A 23,022-nucleotide genomic window follows, 5' to 3' on the forward strand; every position below is an offset into this window, starting at 1 on the left:
GCTGCCCCGCTTTGCTTTTCGAGACCCGGACTTGGGGGTGGGGGTCGCTTCGATCCTGGTTCAGTCCGCACCTCCTCGTCCTTCCCCTTCTGTTCGTTCTGGTCCCCCGCCCCTGCTTCCGGCCCCGAAGCGTCTGAGGGTTTCGGGGTCGGAGCAGGGGTTACTTGATCTCGAGACTCGGGCAGCTTCGGGGGTTGCCCCTTCCGGGGGGGCGGCAGAGGCATTCGAGTCTTGTCTCCTGGCCGAAGCTTCAGGGTCTGACCAGTGGGCCCCCCTTCCTCCAGCTTTTCCGGCTGCTCCGTCCTTGTCTTGTGGGGTCGGGGCTTGGGGAGAGGACTCGGCCTCGGGTCCTGTGGTGACGGACCTCGAGGCTGGGGAGGGGCTGACTTGGGGGCCTTGGGCCCCGCTGGACCCCGCCTGGGTTTTTCTTCCCACTGAGCGGGGCTTATTGTTACAAGGAGTGGGGTTTTCTTTTCCCCCCTCTGCGTACGAGTTGGATTTGGTGTCGGCCCCTCCCCGGGTTCGGTTCCGTGTTCCCCCGGGTACGTCGGTTCCGTCCTTCCGGAGGTTTTCGGCTTATCGTATCCAACCTGGTGTGGTGCGAGCGGCCTTTGCAGCTTACCTCCTGCGTGACCCGGATTATGCTTCGGAAATGGATCCGTCCACGTTCAGGTTTGGGACTTCGTTCCCTTTCTGGCTCCGTTACGAGGTTCCGGAGTCGTCCTGGCTAGCAGACTGCCCCTTGTTTGGTCTGGATTCCTGGCATTCCTTCTGTCGTTCCCGCACGCTGGAGTGGCGGGAAGCTTCCACGGTGCTTCAGGTTTTCCTGGGGGGTGAACTTGAGTACCTGAATGAGTGCTTGTTTGCCCCTGCCCTTCCCCGCGATGTGGGCGTTATTCAGCTCCATGTGCAGGTTCCCTCCCTTTCAGCGGCGCTCGTGGCGGAGGACTTGCACGCCCGGGGCCTTTTGTGTTCGGCCTTGCGGTTCTTTTCCCTCCTGGAGCTGTCTTCGGATTGGCTCGTGGAGGATGTGGGGACGCTTGGGTCCGTCCCGGGGTCCGGCACCTTGTCCTCGGCTGCGCGTTCGTCGGCTGCCTTGTTGAAGCTGTTCACGCCGATTTTGCGGGATGCGGTTTCCCTGTTCTATGCTTCCCGTCTCGCGTGTCGGCAGGTGGTGCTGGGTTCCTCCGTGGAATCTGCTTGGGCTCTGGCTCTTAGGCGTTCTTCACCTTTTTGTCCTCTCCTGTTTGGGGAGTCGGCCGTGGCGCAGTTTATTCAGGCTGCGTCGGCGGCTTGTCGTCCGATGTCGGACTTGTTGGTTTTCCGGGGGTCCCGGGGTGGGTCTTCCCGGAAAGGTCGTGCCAGGGCTTGGGGTTCCTCTCGTCGTGGTAGGCCTCTGGTGTCAGGTTTGGGGTTGGCTCCTCCTGCGGACCCTCCCTCGTCTGGTCGGCGCGGTGTTCGGGGTTCTGGGTCTCGTAAGGGTCGCCGGCCCTTTCGCGGTTTGCCCCCTTGACGGGGCGATGGGGGGGCGGCTTGCGCTGTTCGCCCGCGCCTGGTCCCACGATTCGTGGGCCTTTCGGGTCGTGTCTCGCGGCCTGCGGTGGCGTTGGGTGGCCCCTCCCCCCTTTGGGGGGTCGGGGCTGGCAGGGCAGGCTTCTTCCCCTGCGCTCTGTCGAGTCGTCTTGGAGTGGGTACGCTTGGGCGTCGTCGAAACGACGTCGTCCCTCAGATGGGTTTCCCGTCTGTTTCCGGTTCCGAAACGGGACTGCGCGGACCTGCGGTTCATTCTGGACTTGTCCCGTCTGAACCCCTGGGTTCATTGCCCCTCCTTTCGGATGACTACGCTGTCTCAGGTTCGGCTCCTCTTGGAGCCGGGAGCTTGGATGGTGTCCCTGGACCTCCGGGACGCTTATTGGCATGTCCCGATTCATCCGCGGTTCAGGGACTGGCTCGGTTTTGTAGTGGGGCGTCTTGAGTTACCGCTTTCGTTGTCTCCCGTTCGGGTTGAACCTGGCACCTCGCGTGTTCACACGCCTTACACGGGTTGTGGTGGCTCGTTTGCGTCTTCTAGGTGTTCGGGTGTTGGCCTACCTCGACAACTGGCTGGTTTGGGCTCCCAGCCAGTCAGCTTGCTTGCTAGCCAGGGATTTGGTTCTTTCCCAGCTCGCCGGGTTCGGGTTCTTGGTGAACTGGAGGAAGTCCCATCTGGTTCCCTCTCAGGTTCGGACTTGGCTGGGTCTCGTGTGGGACTCTCGAACCGCCTCCTTGTCTCTCCCTCCAGAGTCTCTCCTGCGGCTGCGGTCCCGCCTTCGTCTGTTTCTGGAGGGCCCTCGGGTCACCCGGCGGTTGCTCCAGGGGCTGTGCGGGAGCCTGAACTTCGCGATGGTGGTCTACCCGCCGGGTCGGGTTTGGCTTCGACGGCTGTTCTGGTTCCTTCGGGGTTTCCCCTTCCGCCTCTCTCGCGATCGCAGAGTTCGACCCCCGGGGGACTTGCGTCGGTTGCTGCGTCACCGGCTTCCTCTTCGGGTTTTTCGGGGTTCAGTGCCTTGGCGCCTACCCGAGCCCTCGCTCGATGTGTACACGGATGTGTCGTCTCTCGGCTGGGGTTTTGTTACCAGTGCTCACCAGGCCGGCCAGGGGCGTTGGGATCCGTCCTTCCGTCGAGCTCACAGTACGGTGCGGGAGTTCGCGGCAGTGTGGTTTGCTCTGGGGAGGATTCGGGTGGCCCGCGGATCGACGATTCGGCTCCATTCGGACTGCTCTCCGGTGGTTCATTGCCTGAACCGCGGGGGTTCGATGCGGTCCTTGTCTCTTTGGGGTTGGTCGCTTCGGGTGACTCGTCTGCTGAGTTCTCGGGGTTTGGCTCTCCTGGCGGTTCATGTACGGGGCGTGTCCAACATCTTGGCCGACGCCCTGTCTCGCTTCGTTCCCCTCTCCACGGAGTGGATGGTCGACGACGAGTCCTTCCGTTGGCTTTGCCAGACGTTCGGGCGCCCCGAAGTGGACCTCTTCGCGTCTTCCCGTTTATGCGGCGCCCTTCCCCGATTGCGTGGCCGTCGGGGTCGATGCCTTTCGGCTAGACTGGTCGAGGTGGGGGTTCCTGTACCTCTTTCCCCCGGTTCGGCTGTTGCTCCAGGTCCTGACTCGCTTAGAGACTTACCGGGGGAGAGTTGTCCTTCTGGCCCCTTGGTGGCCGGCCCAGCCTTGGTTTCAGGCGCTGGTTGCTCGGTGTCCGAACCCGAGGGTTTTCCCGCGGCTCCGCCTCTTTCAGCAGATCGGGCCGGTACGTCACGTAGCTGGTTCGATCTTCTCCTCGAGTCTTCGCGTATGGTTTTTTTGACTCGAGTCTATCATCATCTCTATGGTGATCAGGCGGCCTCCTTGATGGTGTCCCACCTGAGGGCTTCTTCTCGGCGGCAATATGAAGTTTCCTGGCGGTCCTTCCGTTTCTTTTTGCGTCTTCGTCGTGTTAGCTCCTTGTCTGTTCGGGTGGTCTTGTCCTTCCTCTCGTGGTTGTTTCAGGACCGTCATCTTATGCCTAACACTGTCGCTTCGTATTGTGCGGCGCTGGCGGAGCCGCTTCAGCTTGCTTTCGGTATCGATGTTACGTCTGCGCCGTTTCGCAAGCTGTCTCGTGCATTGTTTCACCTCCGGCCTGCTCATGCGTCGCCTGAGCCGTCCTGGTCTTTGGACAGAGTGCTCGCTTTCCTTTCATCTCCTCGTTTCGTTGTGGCCCCTTCGGTCCAGGATTGTTTTTCCAAGGCACTTTTCTTGTTGGCTTTGGCCTCTGGGGGTCGGGTAGGGGAGCTTTATGCTCTCCTCCGGCGCAGGGGTTTCTGCTCTTTTGGTCGTGGTGATAGTTTTGTTCGTTTGCAGCCGTCTCCTTCTTTTCTGGCGAAGAATGAGACTGCTGCGTTCCGGAGGGGTCCATGGGTGGTTGATGCTTGGTTGGTCAGGCCGGGGGTGCATCATGTTTTGTGTCCAGTTGCGGCGCTTCGCCGTTATTTGCGCGCCACAGCTTCTGTGTCCGGGGACGCGCTGTGGGTTGATCCGGTTTCCCTTCTTCCCTGTTCGCGGGTTCGAGTCTCTCAGGTCGTCCGCAGGGTTATTAGGTCCAGCCAGCCTGCGGTCTATCCCCGTGCCCATGACGTTCGTAAGTTCGCGGCTCTTGCTGCCGTCTTTGGGAATATGTCTTGGTCTGATATTCGGGCGCGGGGATTTTGGCGGTCGAACAGGGTCCTGGCTGCTCGTTACCTTGTGAATGTCCCTGGGCCTCGTCGGGCCTGTGTTGCTTTGGGTCGGCGGTTGCAGCCAGTTGTCTCGGCTTCGAGTTGAGGGGTGAGCGACGACCGCCTCCCGGGTCCCTCTTTTTCTGTCTGTGGGTAGTTAGCTCCGGGGAGCCGACGGGGCTCCCCCCAGAAAACCAGCGTTGAATGTAATGAAACTCCATTTTCTGGGTGAGTCCCGGAGGCTCCCCGGCATCCCTCCCTCCCTCTGGTCGGCGGTTTTTCGCGTTTTTGACATCCAGCCTCAAGAACTGAGGTGTGGGTAGCCGGCGCGGGGGGTCTGGGGCTCCCCCTTCCCCCTCCCGGGGAGGGGGGAGCTGCGCAGACAGCGGCGCGGCAGTGTGTGACGTCACACTAGTTTGCTTGTTTTCGGTTGGGGAGTTCTATCCACTAGTTCGGTTTTAGGTAGCAATTTTAACCAGAATAGGGGTTTGTTTTGGGGCGCTTACCTTTCTGGGTGCCTGTTCCGGTCGATGGCAGACATAGAATGCTTCCAACTACACGGGGGCTTCTATAGGCCATTGCTCCCCTTGCCTCTCTGAGGGGGCCCGGTTCTGGCCGTGGTCCCCGGTAGGCCTAAGAACTCCATACACATGACTGATGCCAAAGTCTGACATTAGCATATCAGCCTGGGATAGCTCCGGGGAGCCTCCGGGACTCTCCCAGAAAATGGCGTTTCATTACATTCAACGCTGGTTTTTTTAATTCTTACCATTATGTGTACAAGAAAGACTGCTACCAAAATAAATATATATATATATATATATGTCGTACCTAGTAGCCACAACGCACTTCTCAGCCTACTATGCAAAGCACGATTTGCCTAATAAGCCAAGTTTTCATGAACTAATTGTTTTTCGACTACCTAACCTACCTAACCTAACTTTTTCGGCTACCTAGCCTAACCTATAAAGATAGGTTAGTTTAGGTTAGGTAGGGTTGGTTAGGTTCGGTCATATATCTACGTTAATTTTAACTCCAATAAAAAAAAAATTGACCTCGTACATAATGATATGGGTAGCTTTATCATTTCATAAGAAAAAAATTAGAGAAAATATATTAATTCAGGAAAACTTGGCTTATTAGGCAAATTGGGCCTTGCATAGTAGGCTGAGAAGTGTGTTCTGGCTACTAGGTACAACATATATATAATACAATACACACACACACAATATACATAAATATACAATATATATTAAAATATACACTATTTTGTAAGTAAATATGCTATTAATTTTTGTATTTCTCCTGCAGCAATTACTGGATCTTCTTTTACATCACATGGAAAGTTTTAAAGATAATCTTAATGAGAAAACATTCCAGGAAATCAAACAACAGCAAATGAAATCCTACCATAATGCTATTCTCAAACCAGGCGTTGTTCGCAAGTAAGTTCACTTGGCACTTGTTATTCTGGTGATTCAAACATTCATAGCTTATTAGTAACATCAGCTAAGTAACCTTGCTATCCTCTTCTTATTCCTATCTCCTTCTCATTTGGTGGTTACAATAGGAGCTGCCTCGTATGGGCCAATAGGCTCTCTGCAGCTCTTATTATTATTACTATCCCCTCTACTACACCTTACTTTGCTCCTCGGCACTCTCTCGCCTATTTATTGCCTGTCTCTACTTCCTCATCACAATTGACTTGAGAATGGTCCAGGATGGACCGAAACGTTGTCGTCCCGTCACCTTCTAGTGTGTGGTCTGGTCAACAATTAACAGTTACTTAGCTGCCTGAGACTAAAACTTAGCTGCCTGAGACTAAAATTTACTATGTAGCTGGTCAGATTGGACTATTGCTGCTTGCCTAAGTTTTGATTTGTTAAGCTCTACACGACACTGTACTAAAGTAGGTAACAACAGCATGGGATCCTTGCTCCATAAAGTACAAAAAGAAAATTATGGAAGTTGTGAAATTTGGCAGCAATCTGGCACCAGGTACATAATAGTTAGGAGGCAGTGACCCTAAAGCTGGATGTCTCGCACATGGATAAGTAGGAAATATAAACTATGAAGAAAGATTGAACCACTTTGCATTTTCACTATGGAAGCAAATAAAAATAAATAAAAAAAATTTAAAAAAATTAGATGTTATAAGCACATACAAAATGAGACAGTGGACAGGAAATACTCAATAAAACCATGAGCTTGTAGAACAAGGAGTCATTAGTCATGAGCTGATAACAAAGGTAGAGTAAAACAAAACCTTCAGCAGGTAAAGCAGCCATAAGCCATTAGCAGGAATTTACACCAACAAGAGACATTATTAGCTAAAATCACAGGAAACCTTAGGCAAAACCTATAGATAAGGTAAACAGAATACCACGAGTATAACTGCTGGTGTACCTGCAGTTTGATAATCATTCACTAATACACACTTTGTAAAATCTGCTCTAAATCCTATTCTCTTTTGTTATAGAGATATTCGCTTGTCTATTATTCAAAAAGTGCACTGGACAAGCCACCAGAAATTGTTGGAGATGCTGAATGTAACAAGTAAGGATCTTCTCAAAGATTTTGTGGCCAAGCTGTTTCCAACCAGTCATCTGCGAATGCTGGTGCAGGTAAGTTGATGTCCTATTGTAACACTTGTTCTTGTTCTTACATAATCATATCATTTAGAGGAATTTGTTTTTACTTTATGGCTTTTTATAATACGACTTCAGAAACAGTTAAATAACGCTAGTTGTTTGGGGCACCAGTGGCATACATTTCCTCGAGAAGAAGGGAGAGTTGTCAGAGGTGAGGAAATGTTAGTATGGAGGTATAACTTATCTGTCATGTGGAGAGAACCATTTATATAAGTTTTAATTAATATTTTCATGTGTATTGTGACTTTCATGTGACTACATATTGTGAATTTAATATAGCTTAACAAGAATTTTATCGCGGTTATTAAAAGATTATTCAGATTCGCTCATGCTGCTGAGTGTGTGTTGAATTATTCCCAGCATGAATATATACCCTACCCTATATATTTTGATCAACAAAACGATTATTCTTTAAAGCTAGCTTCAAATTATTCAATATTTGGGCCAGGCCTTTAAGTAGGAGTCCAAGCAAGAAGCATGTATGCAATTCTTAAGCATTTAGCTTGTAAACAAAGGTTTGTACTTAATTTTACCTGAATAGCTTAATTTGGCTGTGGTTTACATTTTTGTCATTTGTCATTGTTTTCATTAACAGGGTAACACCACAGCTTCTCAGGCCACAGTTATGTATAACAAGGTGAAGGCCAGAAAAGATAAACTACAATTGGTAGAAAAATGTGCACTTCCTAAGGTGAGTGGATCAAAGTGTGTGTGTGTGTGTAATTACCTAAGTGTAATTACCTAAGTGTAGTTACAGGATGAGAGCTACGCTCGTGGTGTCCCGTCTTCCCAGCACTCTTTGTCATATAACGCTTTGAAACTACTGACGGTCTTGGCCTCCACCACCTTCTCACTTAACTTGTTCCAACCGTCTACCACTCTATTTGCGAAGGTGAATTTTCTTATATTTCTTCGGCATCTGTGTTTAGCTAGTTTAAATCTATGACCTCTTGTTCTTGAAGTGCCAGGTCTCAGGAAATCCTCCCTGTCGATTTTATCAATCCCTGTTACTATTTTGTATGTAGTGATCATATCACCTCTTTTTCTTCTGTCTTCTAGTTTTGGCATGTTCAATGCTTCCAACCTCTCCTCGTAGCTCTTGCCCTTCAGTTCTGGGAGCCACTTCGTAGCATGTCTGTGCACCTTTTCCAGTTTGTTGATGTGCTTCTTAAGATATGGGCACCACACAACAACTGCATATTCTAGCTTTGGCCTAACAAAAGTCATGAACAATTTCTTTAGTATATCGCCATCCATGTATTTAAATGCAATTCTGAAGTTAGAAAGCATCGCATAGGCTCCTTGCACAATATTCTTCATGTGGTCCTCAGGTGATAGTTTTCTATCTAGAACCACCCCTAGATCTCTTTCTTTATCAGAATTCTTTAAAGATTTCTCACATAATATATAGGTTGTATGGGGTCTATGTTCTCCTCTTCCACATTCCATAACATGACATTTATTAACATTAAATTCCATTTGCCAGGTGGTGCTCCATATACTTATTTTGTCCAGGTCTTCTTGAAGGGCATGACAATCATCTAAATTTCTTATCCTTCCTATTATCTTAGCATCATCAGCAAACATGTTCATATAATTCTGTATACCAACTGGTAGATCATTTATGTACACAATAAACATCACTGGTGCAAGAACTGAACCCTGTGGTACTCCACTTGTGACATTTCTCCATTCCGATACATTGCCTCTGATTACTGCCCTCATTTTTCTATCAGTCAGAAATTTTTTTATCCATAATAGAAGCTTACCTGTCACCCCTCCAATATTTTCCAGTTTCCAGAACAACCTCTTATGTAGAACTCTGTCGAAAGCCTTTTTTAGGTCCAGATAGATGCAGTCAACCCAACCATCTCTTTCCTGTAATATCTCTGTGGCTCGATCATAGAAACTGAGTAAATTCGATACACAGGATCTTCCAGATCGAAAACCATACTGTCTGTCTGATATTATATCATTTCTCTCCAGGTGTTCTACCCATTTAGTTTTGATTAGCTTTTCCAATACTTTCACTATTACACTTGTCAATGATACAGGTCTATAATTGAGGGGGTCTTCCCTGCTGCCACTTTTGTAGATTGGAACTATGTTAGCCTGTTTCCACACGTCTGCTACGATTCCAGTACACAGGGATGCCTGAAAGATCAGGTGAAGTGGAATGCTGAGCTCAGATGCACATTCTCTCAGAACCCATGGTGAAACGCCATCTGGGCCAGCTGCTTTGTTCTTCCCGAGCTCCTTTAGCATATTTTCCACTTCATCTCTAGACACCTCTATCCGCTCTATGTTGTTCTCTGGAATTCTTATTGTGTCTGGTTCTCTGAAGATTTCATTTTGTACAAACACACTTTGGAACTTTTCATTTAATGTTTCGCACATTTCCTTTTCATTTTCCGTGAATCTGTTTCTCATTTTCAACCTCTGGATATTATCCTTTACCTGCAATTTGTTGTTTATGAATTTGTAGAATAGGCCCAGTTCTGTTTTACATTTATCTGCTATCCCTTTTTCAAAATTTCTTTCTGCCTCTCTCCTTACTGCTGTATAGTTGTTTCTCGCATCTTTGTATCGCTGGTATGTTTGGGGGTTTGGCCTCTTCCTATACTGATTCCATTTTTGTGTCTTTTGGTCTCTTGCCCTCTCACAATTTCTGTCGAACCAATCCTGTTTTCTGGCCCTGCATCTCTGTTTTGGTATGAATGTTTGTGTGCCTTCCTCGTATAGTTTTAAAAATTTGGCATACATTTCATTTACTTCCCTGCCTAGCAACAATTCTGTCCAATTACACTCATTAAAAAAATTTCGAAGTTCCCCATAGTTGCCTCTCCTTAAATCGAGTTTATCAACTGTTTCAATGTCCCCATTTTCTTCTAGATGATATCTTAAAGCATATTTAATGTCTAACAGGACGTGATCACTCTTTCCCAAGGGAGGAAGGTACTGGATGTCAAAAATCTCTTCTTCTTTCCTGGTGAATACTAGATCCAGTACTGACGGTACATCTCCTTCCCTCATTCTTGTGGCTTGCTTTATGTGTTGATACAAGAATGTCTCCAGAATGAGGTTCACAAATCTGCATGTCCAAAAGTCCTCCGTTCTTGCTTCATAGGCCTCCCAGTCTATTGCTCTAAAGTTGAAGTCCCCCAGTATCAACAGTCGTGATTTATCTTTATCTGCTTGTACAATAATATCTCTCATGACCATTATGAGGCCCTCTCGTTTGTCATCCAGTTCTTCCTTTGTCCACGTGTTGCTTGCTGGTGGGCTGTAGGTATTTACAATTATCAGCTTATCATCCTGATTCCAGACCTGCAATGCCATTATGTCAATATCTCGAGGGTTTTCAAATATTAACTCTTTTTACCTTCAGGTGTTTTTTCACCAGTACAGCCACTCCTCCTCCCTTCCTAGTTTTCCTGTCACGTCTCCAAACTGAGTAGCCTCTTGGGAATATGACTTCATTTATTATATTTCCTTCAAGTTTCGTCTCTGATAATGCAACAATATCTGGGACCCTAAGCTGGATTATATCTTGCAACTCCAAAGTTTTTGACCTCACTCCATCTATGTTGGTATATACAATTTTCAGGAACATGTTCCCTTTTCCTTTGCTCTTTACTCCCCCTTCCACTACTGATCTTGTTGCTTTGTTTTTATGTACCATTTCACAAGCTTTCCAGTCCCTGTCACTTTGTAAAAAAAAGAATTTCTGTCTTCTTCATTTCTATCCCCATTTAGACGTTTTGCCTCAATTAGGTTCATTTTCAGCTTTTCTCTGTCTTCCTTGGAGAGGTCTTGTCTTATTGACCAAAATTTGCCAACCTCATCACTCTGCAGTTTCCTGGCATTTCTTAGCACTTCCATCATGTTTTTCACTCCATTAAACGTCACCCTTAAGGGGCGGTTCTTTTCTTTCTCATATTTTCCTATTCTTCTAAAATCTCTGACATTTTCCTTTGAGCCTTCTCCTAAACCTACTATTTTCTCTATGATTTTCATCTCTTCTGCCGCTCGGTCCACCCTAGATGAAATTTCCTTCTCTAAACATCCAAAAATGATTATGGACTTAGTTCTATCTGCAGTGTTTTGTACCAGTTTACTGTTGGTAACCAGTTCTTTCCTAATTGCTTGCCTAATTTCTGCTTCTTGTTGGTCATTTCTGGTTTTGACTTCCGAACACACTTCTTTGATAGTCTCTTTTTCTTTTACAACTTACTTTTACAACTTCTTACTTTTTACAACTTTACTTTTACAACTTTTACAACTTATTGGCAAGCCCTTAGGCTTGCTTGGAGTTGTTCACCATATGAGTCTATCTTCTTGTTTATTTCTTCAAAGTCACCACACTTCACTTTCCATGCCTCATTTTCTTTCACTAGTTCCTTGATTTGCTGCTCCTGATTTGTTACCTTGTCTGTTAATGCAGTAATAATCTTACCTTGTTGAAGCATACTCCCTTTTAGAGTGCAAAGCTCACTCCAAAGAGCTCCATTGTCCTCTTCCAATTTAAGCACTTTTTCTTCATACTTCTTTTGCATATCCTCAATTATCTCTAACCTGCCAAGAACACCTCCTTTCCTTATATCTTGTGGTGAGAATCCTTTGAAACCATCATCTGTTGGTGTGTCTACATTCTCAGTGGGGGTGGTGGCGGCGGCCATCTTTGTTTTTGTTCTAGACCAAAACAAACTTTTCCACTCGGCTATTTTCACTCACTTTTACTTGTTTATTGTATTTTATTTGCTTTTACTCTTCCCTGAACCTTTATGTAACCTGGGACACCACTGTAGCCCTCAACCTGTGCCCAATACTTAGGTAATTCGATATTTACAGGAGCTTGCTGCAGTGTGACTTCTGCCTCCTCCAGCTCATACACACCACACCATACGTGTGTGTGTGTGTGTGTGTGTGTGTGTGTGTGTGTGTGTGTGTGTACTCATTTGTACTCGCCTATTTGTGTTTGCAGGGGATGAGCTCTGGCTCTTTGGTCCCGCCTCTCAACTATCAATCAACCGGTGTACAGATATGTACATATCTACATTTGAAACTGTGTATGGAGTCAGCCTCCACCACATCATTGCCTAATGCATTCCACCTGTTAACTACTCTGACACTGAAAAAGTTCTTTCCAACGTCCCTGTGGCTTATTTGGGTACTCGGTTTCCACATGTGTCCTCTTGTTCGAGTACCACCTGTGTTAATAGTTTATCCTTATCAACCCTGTCAATTCCTTTGAGAATTTTGTAGGTGGTGATCATGTCTTCCCTTACTCTTCTGTCTTCCAGTGTCGTGAGGTGCATTTCACGCAGCCTTTCCTCGTGTGTGTGTTGTGTGTACAGTATGTATCTTTGTACATGTGTACATGCATCCATGTATGTATTGTATGTAGTATCTGATAGCCACAACCTTACTACTATGCCTAGTAACCAAGGACTGTTTTGCTTAACTATAATATGTTTTCCAGAAAAATGTGTTGGAGTCTGTAATAAACTATTGTGTACAACAATCACCTCTTTATTATGTAATTCAATAATATTATCTTAACTGTACAGTAAGAAAAATATACTATAATTTATCTCAAAATTTGTTTACGTGCCACTTAATGCCATTCTTAGCAGATATGCTGGTCATGAAGCATACTACTTAATACATTCATAAGTTGCATAAAGTGAAGCTTAATCAACTTTTGTCTATATTTTGTTGCATAAGGTTAATACTGACACTATCTTAGGTGCTTTAGTCACAATATTCTTGATTTTCATAACTTAAACATGAAGTAGGCTTTATTGGAAGATTTCTTTCTAGCTACGTACATTGGAACTGTTGAATGGATGCTGGGTAGCCAGAGTGAATGGTATCAACCCGGCAGACACTAATAGTTCGGTGATTAATTATTACCAGTATAAAGAGGGCACTCCGATGTTGGAAGTCTTACTGGAGTTCATACAAGTAAGTACACAAATATATTTAATACAAGTGGTGAGGAAATTGTGGGGTAGACTGCTGCATCACTTTGTTATGAGGGTAATTTTTATAAAAATAGTAAGGAGAGTTTGGGTTGGTTACCCATAAATGTACTGGCATTATTTCTCCTGTGCATGGTTATTTGGCTCAGATTGCAGAGCTGCTATGTGGTATATCTCGGTGCTTGTTCCCGGGGTTTGTTTGTTTCATTGCTTCTGCTTTCCTCACCTAAAACATATTCAGAGTTTAAGAGATCTAACAGATTTAACCGAATGGTAAACAAGTAGAATGAGCTTGAATCAAGGGGTAGTGGAAGCATCTACAATTCACAGTCCATGTTCACTGCCTTCCTCTCACCCTTAGTGTTTTTTTTTTTTTTTTTTTTTTTTTATAAATTTGTTTTTCCTTTTTATTTTTGCCTTGCTGTCTCTCATATCTCTTTTTGTTTCTATTTTCCCACTTCTGTTTGCTGAGATAGTACTGATTCCTTCACTTATGTCTTAGCCAAACCTGCATGGGACAATCTCTGTATAAATGTTTCTAGTTTCTTTAAATGTCTTTCAATATTTAGAGGGCTAATAAATTGAGGGAATTACTAGAGACAACCCACCTCATAGAGTGGACCACATATCAAACATACACATTCATTGAGTCATTGTGTCACAAATTAAAGCTTTACCACTTAAAATATGAAGTATGTAGTTAAAACTAAAAATATTTAGCATTATTTTTCTTTATTATGTTATCCATTTGTATTTATTTGTCTATAGATGGTGATGGATGAACCAGTGTTTGATGTTTTAAGAACAAGAGAGCAGCTTGGCTACCATGTTTTCTGCACAAATCACATTACCTTTGGGATTCTTGGGCTGTCTGTTACAGTCAACACCCAGGCTAATAAGTTCAGGTTAGTTGTGCATTCACAAGAAGCTACATTGAATTGAATTGGATTGGAATCTCAACTGATCTTGAGATAGTGTAATTCAAATGTTTAACAAAAATTGTGTTCAAAAACATTATGGTTGGCTGGTATATGTTTAAGATTGTTATGCTAAATGAAGTGATTATTTGTCCACTTTTTTGGGTATAGGGTGGCTTCTGTGGTTAACGTTCTTTCTCTGCCTGGAGCTGTGGTGTAGGGTCGGACTCCGACCCTGGGGCCAGATTCGCAAAGCAGTTACGCAAACACTTACTAACCTGTACATCTTTTCTCAGTCTTTGGCGGCTTTGTTTACAAATATTAAACAGTTAATGAGCTCCGAAGCACCAGGAGGCTGTTTGTAACAATAACAACAGTTGATTGGCAAGTTTTCATGCTTGTAAACTGTTTATATGTAAATATATGTAAACAAAGGCATCAAAGATTGAGAAAAGATGTACATGTTTGTAAGTACTTGCGTAACTACTTCGTGAATCTGGCCCCCTGGCTCCTCTCCATCAGTGTCAAGGGAGAGGGGTTCACCTGGGGTTTTCAAGGTAGGGGTCTTGGTTACCTTTAGACAAATCGTAGGGTTTGTTCCTCGCTTCCTTGGCATTCATCACAAGAGTGAGCTTGGAAGGCTTGGATTTTTATGGAAAGATGTTTTGAAATTTATTTCTGGGCTGAATTCAATATTTTCTAGTAATTAGGCACAATATAACCCTGAAAGGATGCTTAAAAGTTTTGTGTGACACCATGCTGTTTGTTTTATTCAGTCTAATTACACAATACTTGTCCAAAGATACAGAAGGATTTTATTTGATAAAACGGCCAAAAGTGTCCAAAAAGAATTTTTTTACAATAGCTCAAAGCCTTTTTTGTTTTATCTTTCTGGGGTATAATGAATATAATGATGATTTATTCCCGACTTGTTTTCAGTTTTGTGCACAAGTTATTAAAAGTGTCAAAAGTTATTAAAAAGTAAAAAAAGACAGGCCTCTGCCTTTACTTGTTAAGCTTCAAATAACATGTAACTGATGTCTATTAATATTGAAAATGTCAAGAGAGTTGAGGTTAATTTATGGCAAATGTATTGTAACTCTTTCAATATATTTATATTATCTTTGTAGTATGTGTGTGACCAATCTGAGGGTTTTTCTATTTTAAGTTTGGCTTGAAGCCAAATTACTTGATCATCCAGGCTGTTGGTACTAGGATTATGTGACTGCTTGAATAGCCAGTCCTAAGTAGCCATCTCAGTTTGCCTAGCCAGGCACACTCAACAGGAATCTCTTTAATATCTTTTTGAAGACTGATGCCTTTGATTCCGCAGTATTAACTGTAAAAGTTTAATATTCATTGAATTGGATAGTGATGCTTTTCTCATAACATGCTCTTATGTACCTCTGATTGTTATTGTTTTTTCTACAACTCCTACAGCATCTGTTAGTCAAGTGGGTTATGTTTGTGTGCAGGCTTGGGAGGGGCTGGCCTTCAGGTGTTGATGGATATTGTCAGTGCATCTATAATTGGCACTGGGGAAAGTTGAAGTAGTCATTAATTAAATTAATATCTTTGAAATAAAGAAGTATGAAATAAATTATTCTCTAGGAATCACGATGTTTGCATCTTATTTATCATTTACATCTTATTTATCATTTAGCTCCATTGCCTAAAATACATATATAAATTTTCTCCTTAATACAGTGTGTCCCACATTGATGAGAGGATTGAAGCTTTCCTGCAGGAGTTTATGGATACTCTCAGCAATATGAAGCAGGATGAGTTAGCAGAACTGAAGGAGACACTCACCAGCATGAAACAGACCATTGATTTAACCTTGAGAGAAGAAGTAGACAGGAATTGGAGTGAAATTGTTAATGAAGAATATGTATTTAACAGATTAAAAAGACAGGTATTTGTGATATGTTTGTGTTTTTTAAATTTTGTATTTCTGTATGGGAGTTATGTCATGGCATAGTCGATGGGCGCGTCGCTCGATCAGTCGGGTCATCCCTAGCTATTTTCCTGCAAAGCAAGACTTTGATATTACTTTTTCAGAGCTAAAGTGCCTCAGTTGCTCTCATAAACCAATGGTTTGTATGGTCATACAGAAGTACATTTTGCCCACCTGGCCCTGAATGACTTTTTCACTCAACCATGATCAGTAACTCTTCAATTAGTCTAGTCACATATTTGGAAAATGGAGACTGACAAATCTTAACTCAAGCAATCACCAAGTAACTAACACATTAGGCACAACAATCCCCATCCATGCACCCCTAAAATATAAAAAGAAATCTGTACCATAATGTGGAGGAAACTACAGGAATAAAAAAGAAAAATAGGATTTAGAAGAAGGTAGAATTTTGACACTGGAAGCTCACGTAAATAGGAAAGGTAATATAGGAAGCTGCCACACTTAAGCAGCACAGTAGAAATGAGTAATATAAAAAATCTTGGTACACAAATTCAGACATTACAAATAAGGGGGTAGAGCTGCAAATGGGGAAAATTGGGTAAAGCTGGCCTCTAATCTCTGACGGACATACATTTCAATTTGTAGATATAGGGCTTGGGTGTAAATAGCTGCCATGTATGGGTCAATACTTTGTTATTCCTTTATTCTTATGGTATACTTCATTTGGAGCTATATAGAGTTGTGAAAACCACATGAACATAATAAGTATACAAATTGTATACATCCATATAGAGCTATTAATGTGCATTCATATTATCATCATGTGTAAAAACCAGACATTAAAATCTAGAATCAATGTGTGATAACTGTATTACCCCGTAAATCAACATACGGTGATAACTACTTTCCTGGCATAAGGACAAGTGATACTTCCTTTGATTGTCTGCAGTCAAAACATTTCTGTTGTATTTAAAGTGTTATATATAATTACATTACTGTAATGCTAAAATATTTAATTAAGACTAATTATGAATCCATTTCTTTCAGATTGAGTTGATTCCAAATATTACACACAAGTCTGTCATGGAGTGTATAAAGCACATATCGTCACATAAAGACAACCCCGGATATAAGAAGCTGAGTGTGCAGGTTGTTGGTGCAGCAAATCCTCAGGAGGGATCTCCACCATCACTGGAGAACCTCATGGGTCAGTATTTATACATTAAATATTTAATGACTACAAATTTTGAGTCCTACATAGTACATGAGCCTAATTTTTCATTCTCTCATCTGTCACTTCACGAAAGTATTTTGCAGGGTTTATTATTTAAATAGTAAAACGTGCTGTGACTAAACTATTTACCGTGCAAAGAATATGTACGAGTACTCTTGATTTTTTCTTATTTTTCTCTGAGCTATCTCATTCGGTTAATTCTTGTGTGAAGATCTGTTACATTCATGGGGCAGATTTATGCAGTGAGGCCAGATGATTTTCTGGGACCAGCAGCCTAGGTTACTTTTCTAGTGATTCCAGCAAGGTCATTATAGGTGCTAGGGAGTTAATGAAGAACATTCAGGCAAAAGATGACCTCCAAAGGAGGGCTCTCACTATCAGTTGGCTTGCCTGACTGCCTGCATTGACTGCCAAAGGATGGCAGTATTATACCTTTTGGTTCTCTGACTAGAGTCACTTCAGTCTTCCCTTGTTGCACATCTGACATCAGACCTGGTAGGAGATTGCAATTAGTGCAAGGATGGGCACCCAAGATGTGTGTAGAACATTTCCTTTGTTCACAATTAAGCTTGTTTAATTTTGTAGTTAATTCAGCATTTTGTAGGTCCAATAGTTCACAGTTATACAAGCTTAAACATTGTTAATTAACTATTTTTGACCAGGTATGAAGATTACCAGGTTCACTGATAACATTTGTTATGACCTCAGGTCATAAATAGTATAAAGAAAATGTGCAAGTGGGCTGTTTGAGGATATAATATGCCTCAAATGCTTTCCAGAATACTGTACTATACAGTACTGGAATCCTTCTGCCTCATAATTTTAGGCTGGGGATCTCAACAAAACAACTTCTGAGAATTAAAAGCAATCACAGCACATTTAGTAGTATTGAATGTTAGGTGGATATCAATCCTTGTATAGTATCATGATACGTTTGCATATTTTATATACAGTATTATAAATAACTTTGTTTACAGGAAAGTCTACTGTTGTGCAGTTGCTGGGACCAAATGAAGACTCTACAGACAGTAATTTATCGGGTGATAACTTTATCACAGACATTGTCAGCCACAAGAAACAACTCAAGTTATATCCAGTTACAAAAATTGTTTAACTATGTATGAAAATTAACAGAGAAAAAAAATCTGTTGGTTTGAGGCTTGATTTTATTTTTATGAAGTATGTTACACAAGTGACAGCAATTTCATATAAATTGCTATGAGGCACGATCAGTAAAGAGCTGAAACAGCGAGTATAGCAACAGTCTTATAATTTGTTGACGAGTACATTGTGATGAAATATCATGTAAAGTGTTAAACCATTGTTGACTTTTAAAATTTAGTGTACCTATCATTAATTAGGCATCCTCTCAGTATGGATACCCTCTGGTTTTCACATTTTAAATTTTTATTAAGATACTGCACACTAATAACATTATTGTGTACTGACTCAAAAATTAGAGATTTCTGTAAGATGGTAAAAAGCAAGTTTCAACAACTATTGGGAAGTGTAGGCCTATGTAGTTGATTTCATAAATATTGTACACTGCAACCTCCAAAATTTGAATCATTTTCATTTCAGTCTTGATCCAGATATCCAAATACTTGCTCTTTTTGTTTAACTCATAGTAGAGTCAATACCTGCATTCTGCTGCCTCTGTCATAACACTTGTTAAAAGTTTTCTACAGTTGCAAATGCTCATTCTTTTTAGCAACAGTGTTCTCCACCAATGACCAGCCCCAAGCTACAGTGCTGCTCAAGTCATTAGTAATCAGCGTCATCCAAATTCTCATGTTTAGAAAGTTTCAATGTTTTTGTCATTTTTCTTTCTACCACTGCATAATTTTTTGTCCTAAAATTATATAATTTTCCTTTGTATTTTTGACAAATAGAACTAATAATACCAGTTAGTAATGGTAATAATGTCTTCTTGCAGACATAATAACAGGATTGAAACCCACACCTGTGTATTTGTGAAATTTTTGTATGGAAATTTTTGAGTGCGAATATCATTCGCACTCTCCTGAGAGCTTTGTAAAGGTCTGAGTGTGTCATTAGGACGAGACTTACATCTCTGATCCAGAGATGTAAGTCTCGTCCTAATGGCACACTCGGACCTTGACAAAGCTCTCACGAGAGCGTGAAAGACTTGGTGTAAATTCCTTGCATAAATTTCACAAATGCACAGGTGTGGGTTTTGATCCTAAACTAGTACCAGTGTCAAGCCAGCAACTTTCCTCCCCTGCTACGATCACATTTTTCTAATATCTTGGCTTTATTCTTATCATTGTCTGTTGTACCCATACTACTATTGCACTAAATGGCTTCAACTTGCAAATGGCGACGTATTAGAAGAAAAGCTAGTGAAAATGCTTGAGTAACGAGAGGGGTCAATGGGAAAAATGCAGTAGGTATGTGCGCCCTTACAGCAAGTCTCGATGTTTTACAAAAACTTCAAATAAACAAATTAGTTTGGACAATTTATAGTTTCAGCACGAGTTTAATAAAATTTTTCTAATGTAATTGCATTATTTTTAATATTTACAATAAATAAATAACACTAAGGAAAAAGAAAAACATTGATTCGACTGAAATTGTAATACTGTACATCAATATTTTTCTCTATTGAAATCAGAATTTTGGAGTAAACTCAGTTAGCAGATTTTCTCCATTATTTAAAGGGATCCATTATGTGGCAGTCTGGATTTTGAAGGGAGCAGTGTAATTGAAATTTCAATTGTATGCTTGACCGCAAGCAACATTCAATGACCAAGTGCACCAATTTCAAAATGTACTCTGACACCAGGGCAAGTTTCTAGTGTTATCTGTTTATTTGCTGCTCTGTAGAATGGTTTAGGTTGGGAATATTTATTTTTAAAACATTTCTAAAGAGTTTAAGTGAATTGGTGCGAAATTGGAGTGTGCTGTAGATACCTTATGGTTCTCAGTGTATGAATCTTCGCATTACCAAAACAGTTTTTTTATCAGCAACTCGCACTATGTAGCACTTTGGTATTACCAAATTAAGAAAGATTGTGTATATTGCTCTTTGTGAGCCATGTAAATTATTTACTTCCCCTTCACTGTCGCATAGCTTTATTTCCTCTATTTACAATGAATTGTTCATACCAAGTTAACCCATCATCATGACTACCTTTGCTCAACCTTAAGTTTACTTGAATTTACACTTCAAGAGTCACAATCCGTTCTTTCAACATGTGCTAACCTCCTTAGTACCTACTATACTTTCAATCCCAAGGTGTGCTATTCACATCCCACATATTTTATTCTTTATTCTACTCTACTAAGGTTATGCATGCTTTTAAGATCATCATTTTCTACTGCTTTAATACACCACCATTTCAAATTCATATATACAGATAGGATTAGCACCCTTCCATACAATATTCTGATATCAGGATTTTGGAGCACCAGCCATTACTGATGTTAAGAGTTTGCCCAAGTTGAGAGTATCATACCCCTAAGGATTTAAATTAACTTATTCCATTTCCACTAATTTTCTTACAACAATTTCTTTCCCTCTGTGATGATGCCTCTTGTCAAATTTCAGAATTTCAAATGTTTTCAAAAATATTTTAAAATGTCATACTTTTATTGGATAAAATGTATAAATTTAGTATAGATGCTCTTCAGACAAATTTAGTTTTGTTATGTATGATCTATAAAACTTTATTTATGCAATGATTAAAGCTTTTATCAATTCTATACTGTAGTCTACTTTTCTTTAAATTGATTGAATTCACAGCCCCGAGTGTTTACCACACAGTAGGGGGAGAAACAGAGGTGGGGGACACTATTCTATTAACTTTTTCAATGCCAGGAAACACACCATATGTACACTGCCAGTGCTTAATTTTGTTAAGAGTTACAAGACTAACAAAATGTAGAAACGGTAAAATTTTAAAACCTCAAATCAGCAGCACTTCATTCCTAAATGTTATTTTATCCAGTCATTCTTACTAAAAATGACACTGTAAATAGTAACCACAAAATGCTTTATATATATTTTAAGTAAACAAATAAAAAGTTAAATTAAAAGAGCATCAATAACCTCTTGTAGGAACCACCCTCTGACATACAATCAGAGAGATTGCCACCGCATTATTACAAGACAAAAGGAGATTTCCAATAATTGCTTCACTAATTATTTTGGTAGTGTGAACAGAATAGATTGGTAGTGTGAACAGAATAGATCAGAATTAAAATTGTCACCAGGAAAAATTCAAAGGATGATCGTGAGAGGTATGAAATGTTGACCAAACCACACACTAGAAAGTGAAGGGACGACGATGTTTCGGTCCGTCCTGGACCATTTTCAAGTCGATTTGATCCAGGACGGACCGAAACGTCGTTGTCCCTTCACTTTCTAGTGTGTGGTTTGGTCAACGTATTTCAGCCACGTTATTGTGACTCCTCGTCTGCACAGGTATGAGATATAAGAATCTCTAATAATAATTTGTGATATATTGAAAGAGCTATACAGTACATGATATTTTACCTGTAAGGGCTTTATAAAACAACCTATTTAATATTCTACCCCCAGTCTGTCTCCCCCCCCCCACCCCACTCTTTTTTCCTCTTCCTTCACTACATAGAAATAACCAAAACATTACTCTTGGCACTTCATCCTAGCAAGTGTAATGAGAAGAGAGAGAAAAAGGATTTCAAAAGATCAGTACATTACAGGAGACAGCCAGACACAAGAATTGAGGGAACCACAACAACATCAAGTCTAATACTTATGGTATTAAACCTAATGTCATGTTTATGACCTTATATAATTCAAGTGGTCATTATTAAGAGTGTACACCTCTTGGTACAGTACTGTACTGTACTTGGTACAGTACAGTAGTAGTCTTGGTACTCCTTGGCTTCGTTGACACTTCTTATGGCCATAGAGTAATACCAATGCACACCTGATAGTGATAGATGTCCAACAATATCATCTATATATCAATACCTATAAGAGAAAACCTCTCTGTCTCCAGAGTCAGAGGCCAGACACTTGGGGCTAACGTCACCCAAATTTGCAGGGAAAAATAGTCTGGCATATGGGATGGACATAGGTCTACCACAATCGGCCTAAATTAAATTCTTTAAGAAATATTAGCAATTATAAATGCCCCTTGGCCATTTTCATTGACTCTAGCATGAAATATGTCATGTGATTCATTTGGAGTTGTTTGTCATAATTTCTTAAGACAAAATTGTTTCGGTGGTTCTTAACACATTTTCTGGGGGAGAAGGGGAATAAGTAGACAGATCCAGGTACCATACTCTGATAGACATACAGTACTAGATCACACCATGTGTGTGTGTGTGCGTGTGTGTACAGTATCTATATACTACAAATAATCTCCAACAAAACCTAAACACCAATGCCTAAATATGCACAGCATGCTAATAGATAACAGTTAATTTATATGAGAAAATTCCTATTTTGAATGAATAGGATGTTAAAATTGATGAATGCATCGACCGCTTGATGGAATGGACTTGGTCTGAGGACGGGTTGAAGTGTGATGGAGAAGGGACGGGAGAGACCCGGGTGCAGCCAGGGATACCCCTTTCCCAGTCTGTCTATACACAATAAAAAAAAAAAGAAACTGATTAAGACAAGACAGAATAAATTTATATATACTGTGTATATATATAATTTATTTATTTGTGATACAGATGGTGCTAAATGGTCTTCTAGGCTTGGCACCTGATAACTACTTACTTGCTGGCATTTAAGCAAAGTCTTTGTCTACTAATTCTTCTCCCCTACACCCCAATAAAAGCTTTTGCTCACATGCCTCACCTGAATCTGATACTTGAGCCACAGTTAAAGATTTTTCTGTACAGGCTTTCTCTTACACACACCCAACAAGTTAGTCTTCTCTCCATCTTCATGTGGTGATAGGGTCTTGTTGGACCCCCAGCAGGGCCCGTCGGCAGGTACATTGGGGCACCTGGTAGTCCTCCATATCAAGCTTACTGATGAGGTAAAAGCTAGACCAGAACTGGCAAAAGAATTTAATGAAAATAATAATTCAAGAGGAGGCCCAAAGCCAAGGGGTTAA

The 23,022-nt window shown here is 41.9% G+C and overlaps 1 protein-coding gene across 1 annotated transcript in view; it reads left to right on the forward strand.

Annotated features, from left to right (window-relative positions):
• The window catches only part of LOC123747402 (nardilysin-like), a 35,295-nt gene extending 14,633 nt beyond the window's left edge, over positions 1-20,662 (forward strand). The window contains exons 13-20 of the mRNA XM_069319745.1: positions 5,541-5,674; positions 6,709-6,853; positions 7,476-7,571; positions 12,704-12,847; positions 13,633-13,769; positions 15,489-15,696; positions 16,750-16,909; positions 17,914-20,662. Of these exons, the coding sequence (XP_069175846.1) occupies positions 5,541-5,674; positions 6,709-6,853; positions 7,476-7,571; positions 12,704-12,847; positions 13,633-13,769; positions 15,489-15,696; positions 16,750-16,909; positions 17,914-18,050 (1,161 nt within the window). The 3' untranslated portion in view covers positions 18,051-20,662. The remainder of the gene's footprint in view (positions 1-5,540; positions 5,675-6,708; positions 6,854-7,475; positions 7,572-12,703; positions 12,848-13,632; positions 13,770-15,488; positions 15,697-16,749; positions 16,910-17,913) is intronic.
• The last annotated feature ends 2,360 nt before the right edge of the window (positions 20,663-23,022 follow it).

This window comes from Procambarus clarkii, chromosome 94, assembly GCF_040958095.1.
Source record: "Procambarus clarkii isolate CNS0578487 chromosome 94, FALCON_Pclarkii_2.0, whole genome shotgun sequence".
NCBI classification, from domain to species: Eukaryota; Metazoa; Arthropoda; class Malacostraca; order Decapoda; family Cambaridae; genus Procambarus; species Procambarus clarkii.